This window comes from Rhodnius prolixus, unplaced genomic scaffold (genome assembly GCF_049639745.1).
Source record: "Rhodnius prolixus isolate KJV_2025 unplaced genomic scaffold, Rpr scaffold_3, whole genome shotgun sequence".
Classification (NCBI taxonomy): domain Eukaryota; kingdom Metazoa; phylum Arthropoda; class Insecta; order Hemiptera; family Reduviidae; genus Rhodnius; species Rhodnius prolixus.
The window spans coordinates 16,519,250-16,546,282 of record NW_027411603.1 but is presented as its reverse complement, the minus strand read 5'-3'; the positions used below and the strand labels follow the sequence as shown (position 1 = coordinate 16,546,282).

The window sequence follows — 27,033 nt, the reverse complement described above, 5'->3', positions numbered from 1 at the left end:
TTATATGCCAACTTATGTTTTACATGGGTGCCCCAGCACAGAAGAAATAAAATCTTGCTTGGCCGTGTAGTAGAACAAAACTAAAGACAATAAAGAGAAGATTTTATTTCTTTTCACTTTTTCCATTTTAAATCAATAAATGCAATAAAAATATAAACATGATATTTGAAACAAATATATATATAAAACCATATGGAATTCCAGTCCGAAACATTATTTATACATTCAGAAGTTCTTTTTTTGTTGTTTTTTTTATTCTTTCTCTTTTTTTTCCACTCCTTTTGTCAATTGAAATATATTCATTTATTCTAGAATATCGGTGGCGCGGCAAGTAATGGTGAAGTTGATTCTCCCTTCTTCTCTGGCGTGTATTTGTTCTATAACTCTGTCCTGCGTTGCGCTACTCCTTCTTCTGCCAAACTTGTAAAACATTCATGTATTCTAAATACTTCGCCATTTCCATTATATTTATTAACATTATATTGTTCGTGCAAACATTATATTTATTAACTTTAATGTCACATTTATCTACATTTTATACTTGAAAGTGGAGGAAAAAATGAAGAAATAATTAAAAAAGGAAAAACAGAGAATTAATAATTCTCTAACGTATTTTTTCTGAGGGAGGGTTTGTGTGAGATGAACAAAAATACTTCCATGAAAACTTCAAAATAATCTATCATGTTCTTGGCCGAGATCTTGCTCAATAATAACTGTAAACCAAGAAATAACATATGAAATGGCAAAGTTGAAAATCACAAAACACTGTCTTTTAGTTACAACAATCTTTTTCTTTATTACAAATTATCAATCTAAAGAGAAAAGTGCATTCTGTTCATGATAGTCTCCAAATAATCGAAAAATGGTTTTGATGTAACAGATAATACATTAGGGATGTATTTATACAAAGGTAAATTTTGTAGAAGGGGTACTTAACTCCAGCTGTAACTTACGAGTATTTGTAAGCTAGAAGAAGGTGTTTAGACAGTAACGTGATCTATCGTGATACAAAATCGGCACTCCATCAAGGTTTGTCTCAAAAAATTATCGGAGAATAGTAATGAGATTTATTTTAAAAAAGAGTTTACAGATCATTCTCCGAAATTCTCTTAAAGATCTGCTACTGCCACAAAATTTATGAAGAATTACATTTAAGAAAATTCAGATAACCTTAAGGCATTTGGAGTAAGCGTTCATTCGTCCCGATTAGGCTATTTGGAATTTTACCTTTATTACATCAATCAAAACAATACGATTTACAGAAGTTATAGTGGAAACAGGCAATGAGAATCTTCCGTCGTACCGTTGCGTATTAATCTCATTTGTGGTTTTAATTAAACTGATACTTGGCTAATCCGTTTAGCATACCTTAATAATTTTATCTATAAAATCAAACTTATCAAGACTAAATGAACCTTACCATCACAAATTTCCCTGTCATTTTTCTTTGATTACTGATCGAAGCAAGTTGTTTCACCGCGACGATTAATTTCATGAAATAAACAAGAATACTATTCGCCTACTATTTATAAAAAAAAAAAAAGCAATAATAAAAGCAGGAAAAAAAAAAGTCAAATAGAAGCTATTTATTATTTAAAACAATAATAATATTATTGCACAATTTTAGCAAGGGAAAAATACAAGTAGAAAAACTAATTTGCTTCATATTTTTCCAGCAATAAATCTGTTGCGTAAATGTTCGGTAATTTGTATTTGTCCGTTTGGAGAAAAACATTCTTTTTAGATTGAATGCCATTTTTCACAAACATTCACCCACTATGAATAGAAATATTTATCACCGGCGGAATTTTCCAGACGAGATAAATTTATTTATTTATTATATTTATAAATTTATTGCTTTAATAAATTATATTATTTTTAGGAATTGGCCAACACTTTATTTCGGATAGAAGAATTATTTAGATTTAATAAGCTTGATCCTAATTTTTCATTTATGGCTAGTTTTTATTATTTTTATTTTTAATACGAGTAGAAAGTTATAGAAAACTGGGAATACCAATTTGCACTTACCGTAAAGTGGTTCTAATTCCAAATCGCTTTAACACTTTCAGTACTTACCAATATTACATGATGTTAGCTGCGTCATCCTTCAGAACCTCCAAAATTAATTTTCCCCTCAAAATTGTTTACTGCAGAATCTAAGAAGTGTACTTATACTTTAGTCTAAATAGATTACAAATGGAATGACCATAAGTCAAATTCTCTGCAATCTACAAAATCCTTACAATTTTAGAATTACCTTACAGTTATAGAGTAAATATAAAAGCGCATTGACGAGTGTTAAATTCGAGTGTAAAGTTAGTTGTATTTGATAATAAGCTAAGGTTACATTTAAACCCATCAACTGTTTCTGCAGACCTTGTGTTCTGTAAGTGTTTCGGATGATTGTGTAAGTCTTGTGTCGATAGAGATACATGCTCATGTATTGATAGTTTGGGAAGTCTATATCCCTGAAGAATAGATCACAGAGCATTTTAAAAAAACTAATTTTCCATTGATAGAATAATAGAAATAGAAAATTTACACGAATTCAACTCTTCTTCTGGCAAAGGTTGTTCTCAACTAGTAACAATCTCAACGCTTAGTGGTAAACGTACAATGTTACATTTTAGCTATAACTTCAATGGTTGAAAGTAATAAATGACATTTTAAATATATGTATTTATCAGTGTTAAGTTCTATAAGTTCTCAAAAGACGACCACAAAATCAAAACGAACTAAATGAAGCGTCAATTCAATTCTTTCTTTGACAGTAGAACGGACATTCATCTTCTTTAAATGGCAAGAACAATAAAGAGTATTATGCTAAATTTAGTTGGAATAGAAATCTTATTCAAAGTACAAATATTCCTTTGTAAATGGCTTAAATTACTAATAATCATTTTTTAATTACAGGTAAGATGATAGAACCCTAACCGTTTGGCATATCAAGTACGTAAGTAGATTCACTCAAGTAAATGAATTGAAGCAATTGGCGACGGATTTACTTTTGGGCGTAATTAATCGTAAGTTTACGTTTATCTAAATTCTAGCTACATTAAATTATAACTATTCTTCAAAATTGCCTCGAAATAGTTCCGAAGACAATAGCTACAATCTAGTGATTAAATTATTCATTTTTTGTTTTTTTTAATTTTTCTAATTTAAAAAAGCTAACATGGGAAAAAAGTTGAATTAGGAACCCAGCTGTTCTCTTATTCAAGCAAGCTGTTTAATTTATTTTTGAATTGTAATCAAGATGGCAGGATCTTTTTATATATATATATATATATATATATATATATATATATATATATATATACATCGAATCCAATAACAATCTCTAATATTAAATGTGTTGTAATGGATGAGGTGGGGACTGGGAAGCTAATTGGTTCCAGTGAATCATCGTCAAGCTATCAGCTCTGTCCATTAATGACAGGTTAGAGAAATGAGTTCTCTTAGATAGTCCGTTGGAGGCATGGCTAGCCATTCTTATTACGCAATAACTTTTTATTAAACTTTTATTACACTGAGAATGAAGCTAAAATAAAAATAAAACGTATATTAATGATTTTTTTGTTTTTACTGCTTTTATCAAGGGATCTGGTTTATTACCTTAATTAGTTTCTTTTGAGGCCAATAATGAACATGACAAGGTTCTGTAAAGGTTGTTTTTAGTTGCACTAATATTTGTAAAATATAAGTCGATGAGCGAGCTGTTAATAGGATTGGTTTTGATTTATGATTATATTGTAAGAAGAAAAGATATTTTGATTAAAAACTAAAAAAAATATATCGTGACATTCCTCGACACCTAAGTCCAAAGAAAGTCATTTACTTGAATGAAAGCTTTTTCAGCTTTCAAGGGACTCGAAACCTTCTGAGTCTTTGCAATGAGGATGTAAGTACAGCGTACGTAAATGTAATTAAGTCTTAGTAATTAATGGATGGATTCAGTAGGCCAGAGTAAGTCATTAGTTTCATTATCTCTTATATTATTAAACAAAATAAACTCGGCGGCTTTTCGACTCCTGGTAAACGATAGAAAACATCTAAAGGAGAGATAACAACGAGGAGAAAAAGAAGGAGTTTTAGGAGCCTATAAACTAAGTTACAAGTATGAGTTTGAGAACCTAGGTTCAGTTCTCGCTAGCAATGAAAACATCAAATGCTGAATTGTTGGTACAAAATAAATAGGAGTTTTGAAGCCCTGTATGAGACTCTTCCTGAAGAGAATGGAATAGCAAAGGTGGCCCTAGAAAACGTGTGACGATGACACTGGTGGCCAGGTGGCTTCAATAAAATCCATTTTCTGATGATTATAGATCTGGATGATGATTTACAACAGATTTGGTAAGTCCAAGATCCACTTCAGACTGTAGACCCTAGTAAGAAAGTAGATTATCTTCTAAGTTTACCATGGATTACTCTAAGAAGGCCAGACGTATTTTATTTTTGGATTAGGGATGATTTCCAGATTAGTACAAGAATATTTGTCCCTTGATATTGGTCGATGACGTTTTCTTCCTTCTATACTGTAGTCCTTTGTATTCTTCTCTTTCGTCGGTGATCTATTTTACTGCTCTTTGTGTTATTTTAACAATATGACGGCTTTTGTAGCACACAAATCCCATTTTATTCAATCTTCTGTAGATTTATTTGCGATTTTTATAATAAATTTGTTTTAGAATGAGAACTTAAAATAAATGAGGCAAAAATACAATAAATAATTATTCCACGCAATATCTACGGAAGTTATAAAAGAAGCAATTACACCGAAAAAGAAACTAACAAGTAAATCAGATAAAAAATTCTACCAACAGAATATAAAAACTATATTGAAAACAATATAATTGGAAATATAAGGGTAATTGTTTTTAAAAAAAGAACAATATGAGTGTTTAGTGAGCAAAATAATAATTTTAGCGGCGAACGAATAATTGTTCAAGGCTGCAGAAATTCTTAATATACTATTTTTCCATATTTATTATTTGTAATGAAAAATAAAATCAAAAATTGCAGTTTCTTACAAGTTCTTATTCAAATTATTTGTTTATAGATTAGCGTCTGTTCTGCTTGAAGAACTCATGATTTTTATCTTTACTTAACACGCAATTATTTTAATTCAACCTCCCATAATATCTTTTACTTCTTTATCTTTTGGATTTTATGGACTCTTTATCTTATTGCTCTTAAAATAACAATTCTTAAAATAATTTATATTTTAAAAAGATAAAAAAATAATGTTTTATAAATATTTAATTAATTCTAAAGATGTTTCTTATTTCTTAATGAAATAAAAAGATGAAAAAGTAGCTGGCAATATTCTTTAACAACCTTGAATTCAGTATACTTGACGCACTTCTTTCAAGTGATCATGACTTCAGACCTGTTTCATGCCGTTGAACACTAACTTTCAATAAAAATCCAAAAATTTGGAGTGAATTATTGTGCTTAATCTCCCAAGTCAATTTTGAACAACATTATATTGTTTAAATGAATAATTAGAATTGGTTCTTGCAGAAAAATCAATGTTTTGAGTTTAGAGTTGTTACTAGAAGATTTCTAGTTCAAATAGCTCCATATAAAGTTTATTATTTGTTGGGAAAATTGAAGAGCTTGGTGCAAAAAGGAGTTATCTACATTTTTTTTCAGAAAATGTGTTTAGTGGCGCCCCCCTATTGTTTGTTCAATTCTACATCTTTTGGTGCATAAACGAGTCTTTATGCAGACTCGTTTATTATTACTTATTCTCTAACCTAGGTTAGATTTGGAGCAAAAATCAGTTTTCTACAGCAGATAAAGATGCTCCAAACAGAAAAGATGACGCAATCAATCAAACAAAAATTTTTTTATTAGGTCTATTTAGTGTTTATATTAGGTAGATATTATTATTTTTCTTTTTGACAGGCATAATACATTCGCTTCGACAAAACACAAAATGCCACTTAAAAGCTCAAAAACAAGAAATCTGTTGACTAAAGTACTTAATATGTACTCAAGTTTTACTGAAAATTATGATTTTGGTGCAAAAAAGAGATAGCTGCAAAATAACTTTTGCTTATAGCAAGCTTAAAAAATGCCCTAGAAAGTTTAAATTGAACCCCAAATGACCCCATCACAATATATTAACTAATCCTTACAGCAGACACTACATAAGGAATACATCTTAAAGCATATTCAGTTTTTTGTCCCTACTAAAAATTTTAAAAAACTCTAGATAACTCCTTTTTGCACCAAGCTCTTCAACTGTAAAAGTAGGTCTTTGCTTTTATGTCTGCGACAACTTTTTTAAAGTTGGACTTTAAACCCTAAAAAATAGACAATTCTACAATCGTCCTGAGAAAGAACCTATTTTTTAGGCGCTGAAGTTCACGTTGATAAACTGAAGAACATCGTAAAGTACAAGACTTCCTGATTTAATTTATTTACACGTAAATTTATGTATCTAAAACTTGGGAATCGAATCTTTGCGCTCTCCAAAAGAGAAAAAAAATCCCATGTGTTTTGAATCTTTAATATTTCCGGCTTGTTCTAGTTTTGTTTCTGGTCAAAAATGGAGAAACATTTTAAGATTCTAATTACTAGATTCGAAACCCAATCTTTTTTTTTATAACTTGAGAATTATGTCATTTAATGTCAACTTGTCAAACTCTAATGCAACTTCTTCCTCATGGTCAGTATCTTGTAGAGTTCCATACACTTTAAATTAATGAAACTGTTAGTTTCCTGCAAGCTCACCTCAAATAATGGAGCAAAGTGTTTGCGGAAACCATTACCCGTGACTGCATTAACTCTAATGGTAAATGAGCTTCAATCAATTTCTATCCTAAATTTATAATTTGGAGAAAAAAACATAAACAGGAATTTCATAATAGCTAAATATTATTTATAGTTGATAACTTCCTTTTTGATAATTTCCTGATCTCTAAAATGAATCCCTGTTCCAAAACATTGCCAAGAAGACTGTTTAATATTTCTTTTTAAGTTTATTCTTCAATAAATCACGTAAATAATTTATGTGCGATTTCCTGTTTATTAAGGCAGACATTATTCATATATGAATCTCTTAAAAGAATTTTTAGTGCTTACACTCATCCTTCACTCTTCATAGATCAGATGCCGTGTTGGCTATTTGTAATACAAGAGAAACTAATCCAAACAGTTCATTTTAGCGGATTCTCAACGTTTTTCTAGTTTTCTACGGACGTCATCGACACTTTTGTGACTTGTAAATTCAGCCTGGTTCCTTCGATAATGTTAATTATTTTCCAAATATCCTTCGGTCTGATTACTTCTAAAATCCTTTACTTTGTTTCTCCAGGAGTCAGGGGTTCTTCATTTCTAAAATATCACCAAGATGCCATACTTATTCAAAATCTTTCGAAGGAATCGACAGAAAACTCTTAAGCACACTAAACTCATTGAACATTGCAAAATTGACTAACTTACACATAGTTTTTGTTAATGAAAAGCACCATGTATTACTCACTATTTCTCATATTGTACAAGAACTAAGAAATTTATTACATGGAAAATAATATTATAAATATGTAACTTAAAAAGTTATTATAGTTTCATAACTTTTTATTACAATCATTATCATAAATAGAAAAGACATGACAAGCCATTACAGTCGTGAAACCAAAGTTATACTATAATGTATAAATTTAGTTTTAAGCCATTAAAAAACTGGTGAACAATTTCATGAAGATTCATTGAACTTAATACATGACATGAAAATATATTTTATGGCTAAATTATGCAGAAATTAAAAAGAAAAATCTATATTACTTTTGTTTGCAGCTTTTTTTTTGTTCGCCTATATTCTTCTTGCCTCTGTTTTCTCTTGGTGTTTTAATATTCTAGCTTTATGGTTTATTTTATTATAATATTAAACAACATATCATCCCATATTATAGTGGGCTCATATCTAAATATAATATATGTCTTTTGAATATAATTTTAATAAAAACTGGACGCCATCTACATAGGAATTTCCCCCTTAAGTGGTTTTCGTTATGATAATGACGGGAGTTTTTTTGAAAAATCAATTTTCTCAAATATCATTTTTTATGATATTAAAAGGTTTTTATTATTTCTTTAATGTGAGTTGTATAAAAAATACTTTTGATATTTTTAGTGCCTCACATAAAGTAGTAAATTAAATATTGCAGTGATTTATTAATAAATATTTTGAGATATTCAGTAATTAACAACAATAAATGGAAATTGTTTAACATCTTACAAGTGTAAGTTACCTAAAAGATATCAGAGTATCAAATAGTTAATTAATCGCTTTTTTTATCCTCATACACGAAAAAGTATTGTTTTCGTTCAGATTTTCAAAAACTAGTACAATCTTATCAAAAAATAATGTTTAAAGTTCCCTTAACAAAAAAAAAAAAAGTTTCAAAACACCGAACTATTGAGTTTTTGTCAAGTATTTAAAGTAATCTACCAATTTTTTTCATGCGGACTTAACGTCCAACTATAAAAGTTAAAATGGCAAAAGTGCATACTCTGCTATTAAAATTTTATCTAAGAAATGAAAAGTAGCAAAACGTAAGTATCGAACTGGGGATCTTTCACTTTCATATCTACTGTACAATGCCCAAAATACCTATTTTTGGATATTCCGTTCATAAATATCCACATTCTCACGATACAACTTCGAGTTCATATTTCAAAATAAGTATCTCCTGTAAAAATCGGCATCTAGAATTTCATTTAATCTCAATACATGCTCTTAAATTATTATTTACTTAATTACTAGCAGGGAAGTTAATTGTTATTTATTTTTAGATCAGTTTTTTCTTCTTTTTTTTTTAATATAACAAACAAGCCTTCCGCTTGGTTTTCATCACAATTCAGGCAGAAATAATTATGAAAATACCTGTTTCACAAGCGATTGGTTAATCTTTTTGAGTAGAAAAATAACAAGGGTAAAAAAGCTCTTTCTATTAATAATCTACTTTGCTATATAAGTGGAAAATTAAACAAAAAGTTTATTGCGTTTATAATAAAGTACTAATAAGGAAAAGAAGGGAAAAAATGCCGCACATAAAGTTAAAACAAACACGCTGTGACTTTTCTATCCTAAATAAATTGTTGTTTTTTTTCTGGAGGTTGAATATTTTTCTCTTCATTTTATAATTATATTTACTTCATTAAGTTACCAATTTCAAAAGGGTTGGTGGTAAAAGTCACCTTTAGAAAATGAAAAAAAATATATATATACCAACTCCAGATTACGGACTCATTAAGGAGAACAGAGTTCCTCTGCCCGCACTACTTCTGTCTTTACTCCCAACATTTTACAACTTTATGAATTTCTTTTTACAAACAAAATTGTTATATACTTCTTTTTATCCAATATTTGTTTTTATTTTTCTCTTTTTATTACCTCAGCTGGTATACAAACTTTTCTCTCACTTTTAAAAAAGAGCGCTCAGGAATTTTCATTTTGAACTTTTTCTCTACCAAAGCTGGCCTACTCTTTTCTTTCTTAATTTTCCAAATATTCTAAACCATTATTTCTTTCACACTTCTTCAGTGAATTCTATTTCTTTTGGCCTCAAATGAGAATTAGTGTGTGTGTGACTCTGATCCTGTTGATATTTTCAAGAATCGATTGAGAATTTTATACATATGTGAATCAAGACAAAATTCTTGATTGGAAATAACATTACTGAGTAGCTATTGTTTTCATTATTTTTTTGAAATTCTATTTTTGAGTGAGGAATGTTTAGAAATGCTCATCAAACGATCCAGCTGATAGAGTGGCGCATACTTTCAACATATTTACTTGCATTCTATAGGCCATTGATTAAAGAAGAGGTATAAATTGAAAGATGGCAAATCTTTGCTTGTTTTAGTGATTTGTTGTTACTTTTGCAATTGATATTTACAAAACCATTAATAATGTTTACCATTATTTTTCTAAAATATAACAAAACCCTCCTATAGTGAGGGCGAACAAGGTATGATAGATTTTGTCAAGTTGCTTTTGGCTAATTCCTCTCCATATAAGATTTTATCTACTCAAAATCGACAACATTCTTTTTAAAAAAGAAATATGTATAACCCCTTTATTAAGACTAGAAATTATTGAACAAGAAACCAACAACAAACTAATTTTAGAAAGTGCTGGCCAGAGCATAAAATCAACACAAACCGGTTTCAAAAGTTGAACTCAAGAGGAGGTCATAAATTTCTCTACAAAACTTTTTTCCCTGTAAGTAATCTACAGATAGGCTGTTATTTAAAAACAAAAAAAAATCATTCATTAAAATAATGATTCCCATCAAAGATCAATTGTCTTTTGGAAAAAATTGATTAATGGAAAAATCTACAAAAACTTGATTATCTTTAATGGGCTAATTTGAATTAAATAAAATTTCTAATAATATCGATGGAGAAAAGTGCTTCAAGGGTCATTTCTGTAAACTATTGCAAATAAAAGCATTAAAAAATTCCACTGTTACTTGGGAATTAATCAATTTACATAGCCGGTGACAACTCTTCTGCCATCTATCCTCAAACTGAGCAACTAAACTTTTCTTCGATTCTATTACATGGGCCCTCTTCTTTGATTTATTATTATTTGTTTAAAAATATTTATTTTCCTTTGATATTATGCAGTAATTAACGAGTGAATAGCAAAAGTCATAGCTAGGTGGTAAAAAAAAAGACTGAAATAGCTCCTCAATTATTTTATAAATTTAATTATGTATCAGTTAAATAATATATTAATTCTAGATGCTAGGTATGGCTATTCGGCAGAGAATTTTAGTTATGTAGTAATGTTTATTTTATCCTAAAATAGAATTTATTTATTTGTGTAATGGTTTTGTTTAAATCCAATTCACTAATTTATGGATATATGGTGGGCTGTGGATGAAACTAACATATTGACATTTTAATGACTGCTACTTGCTTCCAAGTGCCTTCAACTGCAATTGCATGGGTGTTTATTCGTGTATTTCACACATTTTCACTAGTGGGTTTTTCTTCTTCCTTCTTCTCGTTTCTTCTCGGCGCCTTGGAGGAAACGTTGCAAACACTAGGTGTATTTGTGGTGGCTTAATTCTTTTTTATGCTCAAATATAATGTTGGCGAATGTCTGTCCTTTATTATTATTATTAATTTCATTTATTTATTTATTTCTTCAGATAAATGCCTTGCCAAAATAAATATAAAAACATTCTGATGTTTTTGGGTAAGGATCTTGCGGTACATTTCGGTTTTTGGTAGATTTATAGCACCCATAACTTTTATGCAATTGTAAATACTTCTAAGTATCTTCTATTTCCTAAAATTAAAAATATTTTTAACACGAACTGGAAAGCATTTATGTGAAAACGTTTTGCCAGTATTGCAATATCACCAGTAAAGCAAGAAGAACATGATGTTTGTCTCCATGGTTATGTTCATCGACATGCCATACTCTCTGTTCTTCTTAAATAACAGATGCTAACTTTTTTTATGAAATTGTGATATAGCTAAAATCGCCTTATCGTTTTGGGGTAGATATATATATTAATTTCAGGTCCAACGGATTGATTTCTGGTGCCTTTTGTCATTTCGAATTAAGCATAGAAAGCTATTGAAAATGTTAATGAACTTTTGTGCACAGTTTAAAAAAGTATAGATACTTGGTGTTTTTTTTTTTTAGCGATGCAAGTAAAGTTTGTTTTATGATGCAATAATTAACACTTTTTATAAGTAGAAATAAAGTATTCACATTAATCAGAGTACATTATGAGTATGGTTATTAAGCAATTATAATAACTTCCAATGAATTCAGTTTCATACAATCTCAGACAGTGACAAACATCCATGAAACGATAGAACCACTGAGCTATTTAGTATCTCCTTGTAATACTTGCTCGATACCCCTATTTAATTGTTATTTTAAATTTTTCTCTTATTGCCTAGTTAACATGGGTACACAGAAATATTAAAAATACAAGGCTAATAAAAAAAATTCTTCCACCTGACGGGTTATTTTCAACTTCCCACAATTAAATAACATAAATTAACAAAAACTTTATGCAGTTATGATGGAAAATACACGAATTAAACCTAACTGTAATTAAAATGTATCAAAACAAAATTACAAGCAAAATTTGCTACATAATTTGATTGCACTTTCTTTTTCTTTGTGAGATTTGCTTGCTGGTGAGCAGCATTAAGAAGATTATATTTGTCTCTGCTGCAAGATAACCGTTTTCTATAAATACATTAATTCTTATATTTTTATTTATCCTGAGGAGTTTTTGCCTCTTCACTTGCGGCTTATAAAATTAATTTTTATTTTTTATATTTCACCTTTCTGTGCCTCCGTTCTCCTCTGAAACTGATTAATAGAAGCTCATGAAATACATTTTAGAAACTTGAAAAGAAAGCTTGTGGTATTTAGGATTACCCGTTGGTGGTCGAATGGTTAAGATAATTGATGGATTAAATTTTGTTTGAGTCCTGCGGATTGAGAAAAACACAACAAAACATTCTTGGCTTTGAACCATTACCCAAAAAAGAACATTTCAGCTATTTCACATCCTTCTTACTTTCCATAACCTAATTTATGTTTTGAGGTCTTTGAAATTACGATTCGCTCAAATAACATCAATACTAAGAAGTTGAAAATGTTTATAAATTCCTTGCTGATCTACATATTTTATTCGTCTCCACCCAATGTCAAAGGAAAAACAAAAGAAGAAAAATAGAAATCTTAAGCAAGAATAATTAATCTATGCAAAAGTTTAAAACAAACGTGATGAAAGAATAATAAGCATTCTGCGTTAAATTCCCATTTTACTAATTCTCTTGAAATTGGATTAAAAAGAACATTCATTCTATTTTCTCTCTCGCTTATTCTTTCTCTTCTTGCCCATTTAACTGTTTTTTCTTCTTTTTCTCGTATTTTACCTTCTCCTCTGTTGGATTAAATAAATCTTAAAGTACAAAAAAGTATTATCAATTTTATCAGGTTTGCAAAAGCACTTCTTATTTTATTTATTCCCTCTATTCTTCTTTCTGAGACTTTTATTTCTTTTTATTAGGCAACAAATCTATACTAAATAGGAAATAAGAAATAAAATTAGTTCTGCTGGAATAGTTATCGGAGAAATTTAAATCTAAATTTAGATTATGTTTTTATCGAACTATGCAGCCCAAAGAAAATTTTACAAATTTATTTAAAGAAAGCAGCGATATCCAGAGTAATTTTAAAGTGTTTCAAAACATCAAGCTGGAAATTAGTTTCATGAATATGGCAGATTTTCTTTTTCTGTGTCCTTGTGATTGTAAAGGCTTAATGATTTACATGAATCTTGAACTGGATTAAAAGATTTTGATAGAGCTTCAGATTTGCGTTCGTTGTGAACGAGACATTTTCGGCTACTTAGTATTTTAATTACAATTATAATCGTCTCTATTATAGGAAACTGGTGAATGAAATTAGCTCATTTAATAATGTAATTCCAAATAATACTTTGGGAATCACTGATTCTTTTTTATTAAGAAAATACAGGGGTAGTTCTGTAACTTTAATTTATTTTGATAAACCCTGTAATGTACTACCCATTGAATCAAACAATGTAATTGGGTCACTATGGGAAATAATAGTTAAGTACATGAACTATTTAATTTAAGAAACTACTCTCCTTTCTTTCATAAAAAACATGAACATAAATAAGCTTTGTTTTTAAGTTAAGTTCACTTCTCTCGCATTCCGCGTGCGATTTATTCCGAGCATTTCCATAGCCTTTTTTATATTTTAAATTTGAAAAGAGTTTAGTACTGCATCTTCAACACCATCTCCAGACAGCTCGGACATCTTGATTCACCCAACTTGCCCACAATAAAAAGAAAAATGCATTCATACATTAATCACTGATGCATTTATTTTTTCGTGTTCATAAAAAGTATTGGGATACTGGAGTTAAAAGACCGTAAACATTTGTTATTCCGACTCAAAAGCAATGTTTTTCCTTGCACAATGTTCAACGTCCTTTTTTTTTTTGGTATTTGTTTGCTTTCTTTTAACCAAAAGCAAATCCACAAGTTTCCTAACACTAACTGAAGAGGGCGGCCCTTCTTTTCCTTAATATCAGGACTTCCAATTTTATCAAACTTCCCATTTTTCCAACTTTCCCTTTCACTTCAACTGACAACTTTCTTAGGACAACTTAAGAAACCACAAGAACGTGCTCTCAATACGATGGAATATTAAAGTAAATGGTAAAACAGTTCTTGGTTCTATACTCTCAATGTTCTGCATTGTCCGGCGTCACATATTTTGCTCATTTCATGAAACAAAAGCCTACGATTAAAATAAGAAGACTATTAGACAAAATGTTGACAAGAAGTGATCTATCTTCATCATAAATGATAGAAAACAATTTAAATAAAATAAAATTCATGTTTTGAAGCGTTAAATTTAAAAAAAAATAAAAATAGGTGTGGAGGTAATCATCTATTTGCAGCATATGAGATTTAATGAGTTTTATCCATGTTTTAATTACTATGGTAGATTAATTATTGGGAATTAAACATATGTTTTATTTAATTTTAATTTACCAGCTGACAATAGCAGTTGATTATAACCACCAAACAACTGTAATTATTTCCAATTAATTGTTGTTCATTTAATTATCCCAATTATAAATATGAAATTATTTATCGAAGAATTAATTTACTAAAAAAACAGTGTACGGATTTAATTTTAAGACTTTTTTATTTACTGTATCGTTTTTCGAAATAACTTTTTATTTATTTCTAATTTAAACCATTTTTTTTTCACTTCCTTCATTGTTGAATTAAAATGATCAAGCCATCTTTTTAGATTTTTTTTTCTCTGGGAATGTTACATCCTCAAAAAGGAGAACTGTCTCAATAATAATATGCAGTCGAAAACTGGTGCATCTTAAGAGAAGAAAATGCAATTAGTGTAATGTGATATCATGCTGAAAACAGAAGCGAGGGAGATTAAATTGAAGGCACCTGATTCTTACACTACTCAAAGACAGTACACTTGATTAGCAGCGTCTTTCGGCTAAGTTTCGTTATATCTAGAAAATAAAGTACGCCAGTATTTCGTGGTCTATTAGGGAGAAACTGTAAGTCCTCCTTCCTAAAAAGGATGTTCCCGTATGTACCATTTTTTCAATTATGAAAAATATTTTGGCCCGATGCAAAAGATGGCCTACTTTGCCAAACCTCTCCGTCACCTTGTTTTCCTCCTCCCCCAAAAAAACCTCCTTTGGAGCAGTTTATCGTGTTCCACAGGTACTTCTGATCCTTAAAGCATTCTTCGATCCATAGTATTCTTCTAAAGCTTTTAGCCACGGCTTCAATTCTAAAGAAAAAGCTTTTCTCTCTTTGTGATGTTATTCTCATGACTTAGGACTTAAAGTGGCGAAGATTTCGGACTGAAAGCCTAACGGAACGACAAATAACAAGAATTGTGTGACGAACGATAAGCAATAATATCAAATGATTCATTCAACCTTTTATTTTCACGCAGTGAAAGTATTGTCAACATTGTATCATTAATTACATTCACTTAGCGAATCAGCTAAGCTAATTCTATAAATATAAGGCTGGACAAAGACGTGGCCATTGGTGAGCCTATAGCACGGCTCATGGCAGGTTCAAGGGAAATCACTTCTTTGGGAGAAGATGGAATTCCAAAGCTTGCCCTAATTGAGCCTCCTCATTTCCTCAAGGAAACTTTCCTGCTAGCGTCGGTGGCAACCCTTTTACCGCTAGTAAGTGGCTAAGCCAATTCGGACTAATACCATTTTCCGTACTGGAGGAACCTAAACAAATGTACTTTTGGAGAAAACTGATTCTCAGACTTGAAACCAACGAACATACTCGTAAACTCACTTAGCACTGCCTAACAAAAAGAAATACTAAAAAAAAGTTTTTTTAAAAGTAGTAGAATAACAAACCCACTGGTTATAAAATACAAAGTACCTAAATAAACACTATTTAAATTAGTCTAAATAATGTGTATTTATCTATTTAACGTTAGCATCTGTTGTGTAATTAACGTACATTTACACAAATACACTTACAATGATGTTAACTATGTGTAAGTAAATAAACAAGTAAAATTTACCGCTTTGTAGATAAGTAAATATGTAAACAGCCTATCAACAATGCGGTATGTATTCAACTAAAAAATAAATTGTTTTTAATCGTTTATAATTGAATGATTTAGCTAAAAAAAGAAATTTTGTCAACTAAAACCTAGATTTTAAGAAAAATTCTCAATACAAATAAAATTTGAAATCGTTTAGAGAATTCATTGAACATTTTTTCGTTTGAATATGAAGTAATCATTCAGGAAAGTAACAAAAAGAGAAAACATTTTACAGGTCAAAATGTCACGCAGTTTTTTTACCTGACAGGAATTTAAAGTTCAATAAAAGAAAATACATTAATGTAAATATTGCATGCTAATAGGGAATTAGGCTAGATCTCGATGTAATAATAAAATAACTTTTTCCATTAATAATTTTTTTGTGAAAAAAAATTTAACCCTCATTTATATTTGAATTTTTTTTTTTTCTTTAGATTTTAATTTATTTTTCTGTGTTAGACATGGTGCGTGCTTGATGTGGCAACGTAATTTCTTTATTATTATTTTCGTTTGCGTTTGCTGCTTTAATGAATAACACAATTTCAGACTTTGTTGGAATTATGGTGTGTCATAACTCAACAGTTCAATAATACATTCACTTTCTAAAATGTATACGAGCTAAAACCGTGCTCTTAGATTGGTTCCAAATTTTATTGAAGTAACTTCTGTTGTAAGATATCAACCTTGAACTTCCAAAAGCAAGGAAAGTTGAAACTAATCTTACTGGTTCTCTGCATTCTAAATGGTAGTTACTTTCTCAGTTATCTTCAGTTATTTAGCCACGCTAGCCCTGAAAGAAGTCACTCTTACCTCCAATCACCGGTTTTCTTCTCTTACCATGATTAATTAAACCTCTCATTGCATCTGCAAAGTTATCATTTGATGGAGAAGAGTTTGCAGAAGTTAAAATTGGTTTTTCGCAATACCTGCATTCACTTCAGTCCCTGGCTATTTTGGGTCTTATTGCACTTCTACCGATCTGCTTCATTTTATTGTCCCAGTCAGAGTTTGGACTTTTTTAGCTTCTTTTTTCATCTGTTGGGAAATCTTTTAGCCCATCTATCTTCCTAAATGATTAAGTGCACTGTTCATTTCCTACTGACGGCTCTGGATAAGAAATCTTATAGCCATCTTTTTGGATGATTCTTTATAAATGCTTCCTTAAGATTAAGGTGAAAAACTAGTGAGACGGACGTATGACCCACGGCACCGCAGCCAAAAGAGGCTTATTATGCCGTCCCCTTTGGCTCTGGTAGACGAAACCTCCCCTACTAAAAAGGTTGAGGGCTTTCCCTACTAGCTCTTTTTTCGCTACTACCTCCTTTGGTCTCAAAGAACCAAAGGTTTCATAGCGTAACGCAATCGAACAACAAGTGAGAGGTCGTTTTCTTCTGTCTCTGACACAATCTGCACAACGGTTCCGTCCTATAAAGCCCCACCTTGTACAGATGCTAAATGCTTTCTTATAATGCCAACAATCTATCGTTGTACCGCCCTAACTCTGGTTCTAAGCTTCAAAATCATCATTTTAAAGTCATAAGTTAACACAGATAAAATTACTTTATTCCATAGCTTGATGTCTGCCTTTCATTTAAAGTAGCGCTCGTATGTTCCATTTTCTTTCATCTAAGAACTCTTCTAGATTATTTCAGGCACCTAATCCCAGATACATAACTTGTCATCCATTTACAAACATAAGTTTGGTAGATTACATTTTCTTCAAAATAAAACATTCGCCCATTATTTTTTTGTCCTAGAGGACAGTTAACTACCCACTTAATCTAAAATGTAAACTTCAAAAATGGAAGGACTAAAAATGTACTTTTGAATTGTCATAGTACTTTCGATGTCATTTCCTGTTCGGCTAACTTAACGTTTTTTGGGATGGGTATTAGAAGTACATAAGTAAAAGTGAGGTAATGTACCCAAAACTTGAATTGTTCATCTTTAAAGAAACGTTTACATAAGACATAAAAACTTGATTAGTTTTATTTATCGTTTTCTTTGAGAAGTAAATTATCGGGAATGTTTTTCTAAAAGTATGAGTGAGTTTAATCAGTAAGAGGAGCACTTAATCAGTGCTGTCAACTCTAGAAGTTATGAGTTAATCACATTGCAATCCATGTAGATTACTGATGGCATAATGATGTAGAAAGTTACATCAGTGGTTCGAATCATGCAACAAGTAACTTTGCGAGTAGATGGGCGTTCCTTCACCAAAGATCGACATTTGAGATCTTTATTGAACAAGGAATGCCGTATTAAAGAACAGTGCTTCTAGGTTGAATTTAATATTATTTCCATAACTCCATAACATTCTGGAATTTTCTCTTTAACTTCATAACATTACGCAGTCTGTAACCATCAAGCCAAATCGTTAAATCACTCCTTATAAAATGATAACTATGTTGCTATCTAGTATAGTTTACAGTAAGGCTATTTATTTCATATCAGAAAACAAAGATGGCAAAAGAAAGAAATAAAAATTGTGTATTTTACTAAAGGGAAAAACATAGTCAGACTAAGGGAGGGACCTGGAGGAACAGGGACTTTAAATGGTTAGCCAGCTCGTGCGCGCACATTAAACTGGCCGGCAGATACCAGAGGCATTCTGCGTGATATACAGTGGTAGCCCCTGAAGCATTGCCCTGCTGCCTCACATCTCAGTAATTCCTGAATTACTGCACCATTTAATTCCTCTTCTCTCAGGTGATATCGGACTCCACACCCACAGCCAGCTATCCTTTGTTTCCTAAAACCATTCCTACAACCTCTTTTAATGGGATATTTGCCTCTTAATGTACTTTTCATTATATCCTTTTCCAGTCTTGCACACACTAAACTTTCTACTTGAATCTTTTCTCTTCTAATAATTTCTCTTCTTTTTGAAGTGTAATGTTTTTACTAATTCACAAAAAGAGATAAAAGAAAGGAAATCAATGGTTCATTTTAAATTCACCCTCCATTTACAGATATTTTCCTACAGTCTACATTCAAATTTTATTAATTAGCCTTTTTTAAATCTTAATCTTTAATTTATGTACCCTATCAATTAATTAAAATCCAATGGCCCCAATTAAATACAGTAATTAAACAAGATCAGAGATAAATTTTAACTCGATTTAAATTTCTCTTAAAAGATATTTATTTCAAAGATATGTTAACTAATTTAAAATTAAGTTGAATTTTTATAATCCAATAAACTCAGACTATGGTTTTTGTACAGACAATTTTTAAATATTTCTACTTTCATTTTGGCTGATTCTCCGAATAGATGTACGTATAATTAAGTAGCATAAAAGTTAATATGTAATAAATCAAAGGTTTGTTTTGAAAAAAGTTTTATAAATGGTTTGTTTTTCTGAGTCAACTATTAAAATTTAAGCCATCAGAATTTGGTTTTCTTTTAAATTGTAGGGAGAGCGAAAAATCTCTTTCTATCTTGGTCTCAAATCTCTCTCTTTTTCTATTCTTTCCTCAAAAGAGCCGCAACAGGAAATCCTCTAAAGAATCACATAAGGCATATCCAATATTCATTTTAAAGCAGACCAATTCAATTTAAATTTTCCTTACATAACTTTATTGAATATTCTTGCCACTCTTTATCAGATTGAAGTAATAATTAACCTCAGGAATGTAGCCAATCATAAAGTTGGCTCCTACAACAACAAAAAAAGAAAGTATGTAATTTTTCTGCTCAACTAAAGCCAAATTGTACCAGTATTCATCGTAAGCTACCATAGAATTTATGAACAGAGCTTCTTAAACCTCCAATCCGTCTTAAACAGAAATATAATTCAGTTCATTCTACCAGCAACTGATTACAAAACCTTAAAATACTAAATTTTTTAATTTTATTCATTAAATCTAAAGACGTAGTATAAATCATTGAACGAATTCACGATGTCCCAATTGTACAATCCAAAAATATCCATGATAAACCCAAACAATTGTATATTTAAGAAGTATGAAGCCGTACTCTCTTCTAAACCCTAGTTGATCTGTTTAATGATGTGTTGCTAACTATGTCGTGGTGAGCTGTTTGGCCTGTGAGTTCGATAAACCTAACTAACAATAGTAAATGAATAATAAGAAATTAATGCTTTCCAGAATTACGTATGTAAAGTATTCTTTGTATTTAAGTTGGGATATTAGCAGAGGGCAATGATTCCTCTTCAAGAGGTTAGTTAGTTCACTACGGGCTACAGGACCAAGAGGAGATTTAAAAAAAAATTGTATTTCATATACCTGTAGTTTTTTTCTAATTAAATTCCAATCAGATCAAGAAGTCCGATGAATGAGATCTTTCAGCGATTTGTCTTCCAGATCCTTATTCTGCCTCACCGTTGGTACCTTTGGCCAATCATCCTTACAATACACTTTCTATTGTCCCAGGAATTCATACCAGCTTTGCCACATCGATAATCATTTTCAAGAAACGCAGAATGATGAATATTTTTATCTAGAAAAAAAAAAAAAAAGATGTAAATTAGTTACGGAAGATTGCTTTGTTCTGAACATGCGCACAAACGCCCATTCACACTTAAACTAAACTGATATTTAGTTGACAAAGAAGAAATTGTAGGTAAACAAGTTTGAATGGGGAAGTATGAGGAAATAAGGACCGAGGTTAAGTTGGTTCATACCCTTTCTCATGAGAGAGGGTGATGTTGAAGACCCTTTGCGTGTAGGACCAACTATTCTGAAGTGGCCAATGTCGAGAGTTTGTTCGTCACCAACCAGTGAGCGCTGTAAGCCTCTTATCTGGTAAGCACATTCTCCAAGTTTACTTTATCTTCCTCCTTCTCTTCCTATGCTTCTTTTTCCCAAACCCTTCCTACATAGTCCTTGTTTTCCTTGCGCTTACACACATAAATATGCAGATGTATGTGTTTCCGTAACTATATTCATAAGTTATGTACTTAATTTACAACTCTTAATTGTTTATTTATAATTTACTTAATGCTGCTGAATATCTCTTTTAAGAAAAACTTTAACAAGACTTACCCACTCATTACTAAGTTCAAAAAATTAATTATTTTACTGAAGTAATTTAGTAACGCAGAAATCTTATTTGCTTAATACGATGGTATTCAGATTCAATAAAATATTGTAAAATAGAAAAGAAAATATTTTAAGTGGTAATTTTTCAGTCGGTAAATCTGTAGTATGTGAAAGCACCACAAGTTGCGCCATAGTCTTGCTGCAGAAACAATTATAGATTATAGTCCTTCCTTCTTCGTAATTTTCCATTTTAATTTACTCAGAATAACTCTATTCAGAGTTATTGAATATTTAGAAATAATTTATAATACTTATCTTACATCTTAAAAAAAGTTCCTAATACAATAAAACTTTATTCCTATTAAATAAAATGTGTAAAATTGCTATAACAGCTATTTTTTTTTTTTTTTTTTTTTTTTTTAAATGCAATTTTTGACAGTGCCAGCAGGCTCGCGAAACTTTTCTGAAGGATGAATTAAGAGTCAGCGAAAAAACTTCCTGAGAAGCTGATAAAAGGAAGAACAGGAAATAATCTCTCATTCCCTAATTGAATGGGTGGCAATCAATTAGTTCAATAAAAGACTATTGGCTCTTTGAGGCCAGAGTAGATGACAGTGCCTAAAGACTGGTGCAAAAAAACAAAAAACCATGATATTTACGATAAGATGTGGTTTCTTGTAGTAAGCACAAAAGGTTTTTGTATAAGTTATTCTTTTAAGAAACAAAGCTTCTGACATTTCTTATAGCGAGTGTAGCTCAAAGAATCCAAGAGTGAATTGGAATATAATTAAAGTTAAGCCATACAGTAATGTAGTGCAGGTTTCAATCAGTGAAAATGATTTTAGTTTATAACTTATAACTATAAGAAAATTTTAAATAAAAAATGTAAGTTTTAACAATTATTTTCAATTGTTCGAATAAATTTTATTTAAGTTGAATAAACTAAAATGTACATATGAAAAGGCTTTAATTCAATTTAAGTAAACAGAAGCTGGGCCCACAATTAGCGTTCTTAGTTTGTTGATTGTTTTGACAATGTTTAAATGTTTGGACAGTCTAGTTTGCTCGATTAATTAATTATCTTTTGTGGGCTAACTAATTACAAAACTAGCGCCCGCTAACTTGTGGATTTATAATTCACATTTAAACTATATTACTAACTGTTGGCTGGATATTTATCATCCCTTAAATTAATATATTTATTACAATCCCAAGTAATAAATGACAATTTTTACTGTATTTATCGAATTTAGATTATATTTTTTTATAATAAATTATTAACTTTTTTACTCAAATCTATTTATTTTTAAAAGCCTCTTACAGCTCACCGTCTGGGATCGGACATTGTAGTTTTTAAAGAGAGAACATTGTTCCTACAATGAAAGTGATCCACATCAACTTCCAATGATCAAAGAAGTTTATGCGCCTCAATTAAACAAGAAAAATTAAATAATGATTAAAGTCTAATTTCAACATGTATCAAAATTATTCTAATTAAATTTGGCAGAAATCTCAGAGTGATGACTTCTAACATAAGAAGGAATGTGAAATATTGTAAACTAAAAATTAAAAACATTATTAGACAGTATAAGAGAAATATGCTAACAAAAAATTTGCATCAATGGCTAAGAATACCTCTTAACCGCATCAATTCAGGAAAGAAATCTTGCTGGAGTTCTAGATTAGCCCGCAAAACATAGTTAATGAAGACAAGCCAGCAACTAGTTAGAAATAGACCCTTCTGTAAGGGTGTAAGGGTGCCTCGGCCAATAAGGGCTGACTATCTGTCCGAGACTATAGAAATAAATCAATACATCACTGAAATTCTGTTCTCATCCAGCATCTTCTATCAGCTATGTTGCACAACAAATTAAAAGAAGGTTTTAATTTACTCAAAACTTAGCACACATTATATTGGTTGAACGGAACCGCTGCTTCTAGCTACTTTTTTAACAGAAAGTTCCTTTCTTGTAGTGCCCAACCGGCTTGGCATCCTGGTTAAGCCAATGTTAGTCATACGATAGTTTAACTCCACTTCTATTAGATGTTGCTTATTATCGCTCTAAGCTTTTCTTAGGATATCTATCATTTTACACATTCAAAGCTTGGCCGAACCACTTAAAAGCCCCTTGATGGATTGAAGCAAACTTTGCACAACTTCTGCGCTTTCCAGTATCATTCAAATTTTTACTATTATCCATTTCGACAACTATCTGTTTCTGTGTTACCTGTTTGATTCAGATCGTATTTGTATCTAAAATGAATGTTCATACAAATCAATTAAATACTACTTTCATAAAAACAAACAAAGAAGCTTCCTTATTTATACTTATTCATTCGTAAGAAGAGTAATACAGTTTTTGATTAAAAGAATAACAATTTTTATAGAAAACAAACTTTCCGTTGAAAGCTGTTATGGTAGAAAAACGAAATATTTCATTTCAGATCTACATAATATAAACTGTACAGAATGAATAAATAAATAAATAAATTATCTCATAATACAAGGTAATCAACTAGGCACAGGATAATTGAAAATAACAATATTTGCCAGGCGAATGGGACCGCCCTCATTCGCAGACGATTCTCTCAGACCATTTGTTTCCATCTAACGTCGTCGGTGGCTCGATGTTAAGAGAGGGTCGTGGCCTCTCATCCCACCGTTAGATTGATTTTTATTTTCTTTTTCTTTTTTTATCATTCCATGGCACACTGCATTTCCCATTAGCTCGCTATATACTGAATGTTTTGATTTATTATAAATTGAAAATACATTCCTAACATGATAACAGTATTGTATTGGAATATATATTTTCTCCCACACGGCATATAAAAAAACATTATAAAATTTTATGTATGTTCTACTTAAAATATAATATTCAGTTCATGTTTTCCTCTTATTTGAAAATATGTGATATGTATGAAATAGTTAAAACAGTTAGCTAGTCACCTCCGTCCTCGACATCTAATTTGATAGTTGGACGTAATGCCCACCTGAAAAAAATAGGCATTACTTTGCCTTTATTATTACTTACTAGTTTAAACACATTGTAAATATTTGTTATCTTTCTTTATGGTAACAATTATTAAAAATTAAGAAGATGAAACGAGTTGGAGAAGAAAATTGTCCCGCTTAATTATTTTTGGTAGTAAATATTAATGCATTAAAATTCTCATTTTCAAACCTTCAGACCACGTCCAAGTAAATGGAATCACCCAGTTGGCTACCCAAATTTAGGTAGCGGACTTTCTATTTTAGAATCAGTAAAAACTAATCTCTATTACATTTTTTTTGAGACAACACCAACGTCATAAAATTAAAGGGAAAAACTCTGGTCTGGAGAGGATAGTTTGGAATATAGTTTATTTAATAAGTTTTATTCAGGTTGCAATCTATGCTCAGAAGAGGAGAAATGATTTTAACATAATGATGAAATTAAGCTAAAAATAAATAACTCTAATTTAAGATTTACAATTAGAGTACTACATTCTAATAAATACCGAGTAGCCGAATATAAATTATTTGATTTATATTAATTATGCGAAATAGCAAGTGTAGAATCAAAAGACATTTTGAGTTGAGTGCTTACTTATAGCCATAATTTAATTTCCAAAAATTTCCCACAAAAGTTTCAGTAAACAATTTCTACAAAGTTGGAATATTTACCAAACTCTCCATCTTTGAAGGATCGTGCTCTTTTCTTGGTGATTCTTAGGAGAGAAAAACTTCATGAATGAAAGACCACCAATAAATGCAAATCAAATCCTGTATACTTACTGTTAGATCATTTTTGTTAGTTCATATTACATGATAGTTATTGTGTTTTAGTGAAGATGAAAACTGATTTTATTTTTCTTTTTGATTTTAGCGAAGTGAAAATATCGACCTGGCTCTAACTGTTCCCAGCCATTTACATAACGGATACGCAAATATGAATGAACAGGTAATTTATTTTAGTTTAATTAAATCATTATTTATTGCATTTCTTTTAGTTTTATTTGCTAATGTTTATTAGAAGCGAGGCACAAAGAGAAATTTCTAACAAGATTTTTAATAGCTATTAGCATAAAAATGCAGTTTCACACTGAACTATCCCTCTATTCACCACTTTTACAATGTTTGGGCTCTTACAATGTTTCAGTGTTTACTTTAATAACACACATTTTCTATTTTTAGAGAATTAAATTTATATTATGATAATTATATTTTGCAATAACAGCTACTAAAAAGGATTAACAACTAACTTTTGTTTATATTTTCCTTTTAACAACGCCATTACCGTCACTCTCGCTGCTAAACACTAACTACGCACTTAAGCACATTAAAATTCTTCCTACATTTTATACATTACATTCAAAATCTCTCGCCGTTTATTTTGTGTAATGCCGTATAAAATTTCACTTATTTTTTGTTTTTCTGTTATTTCTGCTCTTGCTTTTCTCTTCTTTAATACATACGTACAGCATCAAGTTGTTCTATAATTTCTTTAATTTTAGTGCTGTAAGCTATATATTTGAATGCTTGTTTGAGAGTCAATGCAAATCTCTTTGTGCAAGTATCCTTTTTAAGCTTGGTAAAGCGCTTAGTAAAGCTCAATTTACTCATTTTCTCCATGCTTATAATCTCAAAGAATTCTTTAACAATCCAAAAAAGGAGAAAAAGAAAGCACAGGCGCATTAGGGAGTTATTCCAATAAATTTGAGCAGACCATAATTAGATATACTTACTTAATTCCCAGTTAAATGAATCAAAATTGAATAAATAATTTGGGTGATATGCCCACATTACAGATGTAAATGAATTGTGTATTACATTTTATGTATTTATTCTCATGCATATCAATTTTTTGAGCATAGAACAAAGAAAAATACAATTAAAATCTAAATAAATATAAGTTTTTTGATATATAAATATAGCAGAAGAGATTTCAAAAGTGAGAAAAACATGCTGATAATTATCTTTTATTCGTTGAGAGAAAAAACAAAAAGGAGGCTGAAAGCAGCTTTCCAACGACCTTCGTAGAGACAATTTTTATATTCCAAAATCAGTCATGCAATCCCCATTTTTGGTTGCTGTTTTAAAAGGCTGATTGTAAGCTAGCATAACTTTCCTACCCACTTCTTAATACTTCTCCTACCTAAAACGGCTTCTCAGAGATTTTCCAACGAGAATTTTTTCAACTGATGATCTTGCTAAAATATAACAGCTTGAAAAATAGTGTATAGACTGAGAGTAGCTCAAATATTCTGTCTTTTTCGATGAAGTAATGTAATGGGCTCGTAAATTATTTTTCGGTAATTGCCTTTTAGCGTTGTCCGAATCTTAAACCTCAGCTTATAAAAGTATTTATGAAAGAAGTGATGTGATCGTCAAAAGTATCTAACTGGCTTATTTTCATACTCTCTTTTAATGACTCATTATTATTAATATATTATTTAATTTTTATTTCAACATTAGGCGTAATAACTGTATTGTGACGTTCTGACTTAACTATAGTTTACTGAGGCACCCAGCGGTTTGAGGGCTCTTCCAGTCCAGTCAGTATAATTACAGTCAGAAATCTAGTGTGGGGTACTTCTGGATGAATTATGAAGACAACGATTTTTACACTTTTTATTGCTTAAGAAGAAACAAACTTGCGGACTTTCGATTTAGAGTAGCTCCGGAAACAGTTGTTTGAGTTCGAAGTCTTCGGATAGTACAGGCTATCTGCTACCTGGCCAGTGCAATGTATGCATTTTCATAATCTATAATGGCTTGTATAAACACACTTACTTATTAATGTCGGCCTTCTTCGCAGTTATGCCGCTGCGCTGTAAGATTAGGCGAACAGCAGTTGAATAAATTTGGTGGGTTTTGGCCTTAGGTT

General features: G+C 30.6%; 1 protein-coding gene and 1 long non-coding RNA gene across 15 annotated transcripts in view; one reads left to right on the top strand and one right to left on the bottom strand.

Annotated features, from left to right (window-relative positions):
* Positions 1-27,033, top strand: part of LOC141452598 (TOX high mobility group box family member 3-like) — a 268,943-nt gene that overhangs the window by 216,388 nt on the left and 25,522 nt on the right. For 6 of the 10 annotated variants that reach the window (XM_074124905.1, XM_074124901.1, XM_074124904.1 and 3 more), the window contains 2 exons: positions 2,917-3,026; positions 25,033-25,107. In XM_074124905.1, the coding sequence (XP_073981006.1) occupies positions 25,096-25,107 (12 nt within the window). In that variant the 5' untranslated portion in view covers positions 2,917-3,026; positions 25,033-25,095. The remainder of the gene's footprint in view (positions 1-2,916; positions 3,027-25,032; positions 25,108-27,033) is intronic. The other 4 variants (XR_012457487.1, XM_074124899.1, XM_074124898.1 and 1 more) reach the window with 1 other exon arrangement.
* On the bottom strand, positions 126-27,033 carry LOC141452599 (uncharacterized). 5 transcript variants are annotated; one of them, XR_012457489.1, is made up of 3 exons: positions 26,940-27,033; positions 20,408-20,621; positions 126-713 (listed from the first exon to the last, which is right to left on the bottom strand). It is a non-coding gene; the product is annotated as an uncharacterized lncRNA (long non-coding RNA). The 5 variants fall into 5 exon arrangements; XR_012457491.1 differs by having other exon boundaries at positions 126-420; XR_012457490.1 differs by lacking the exon at positions 126-713 and adding an exon at positions 10,694-12,364.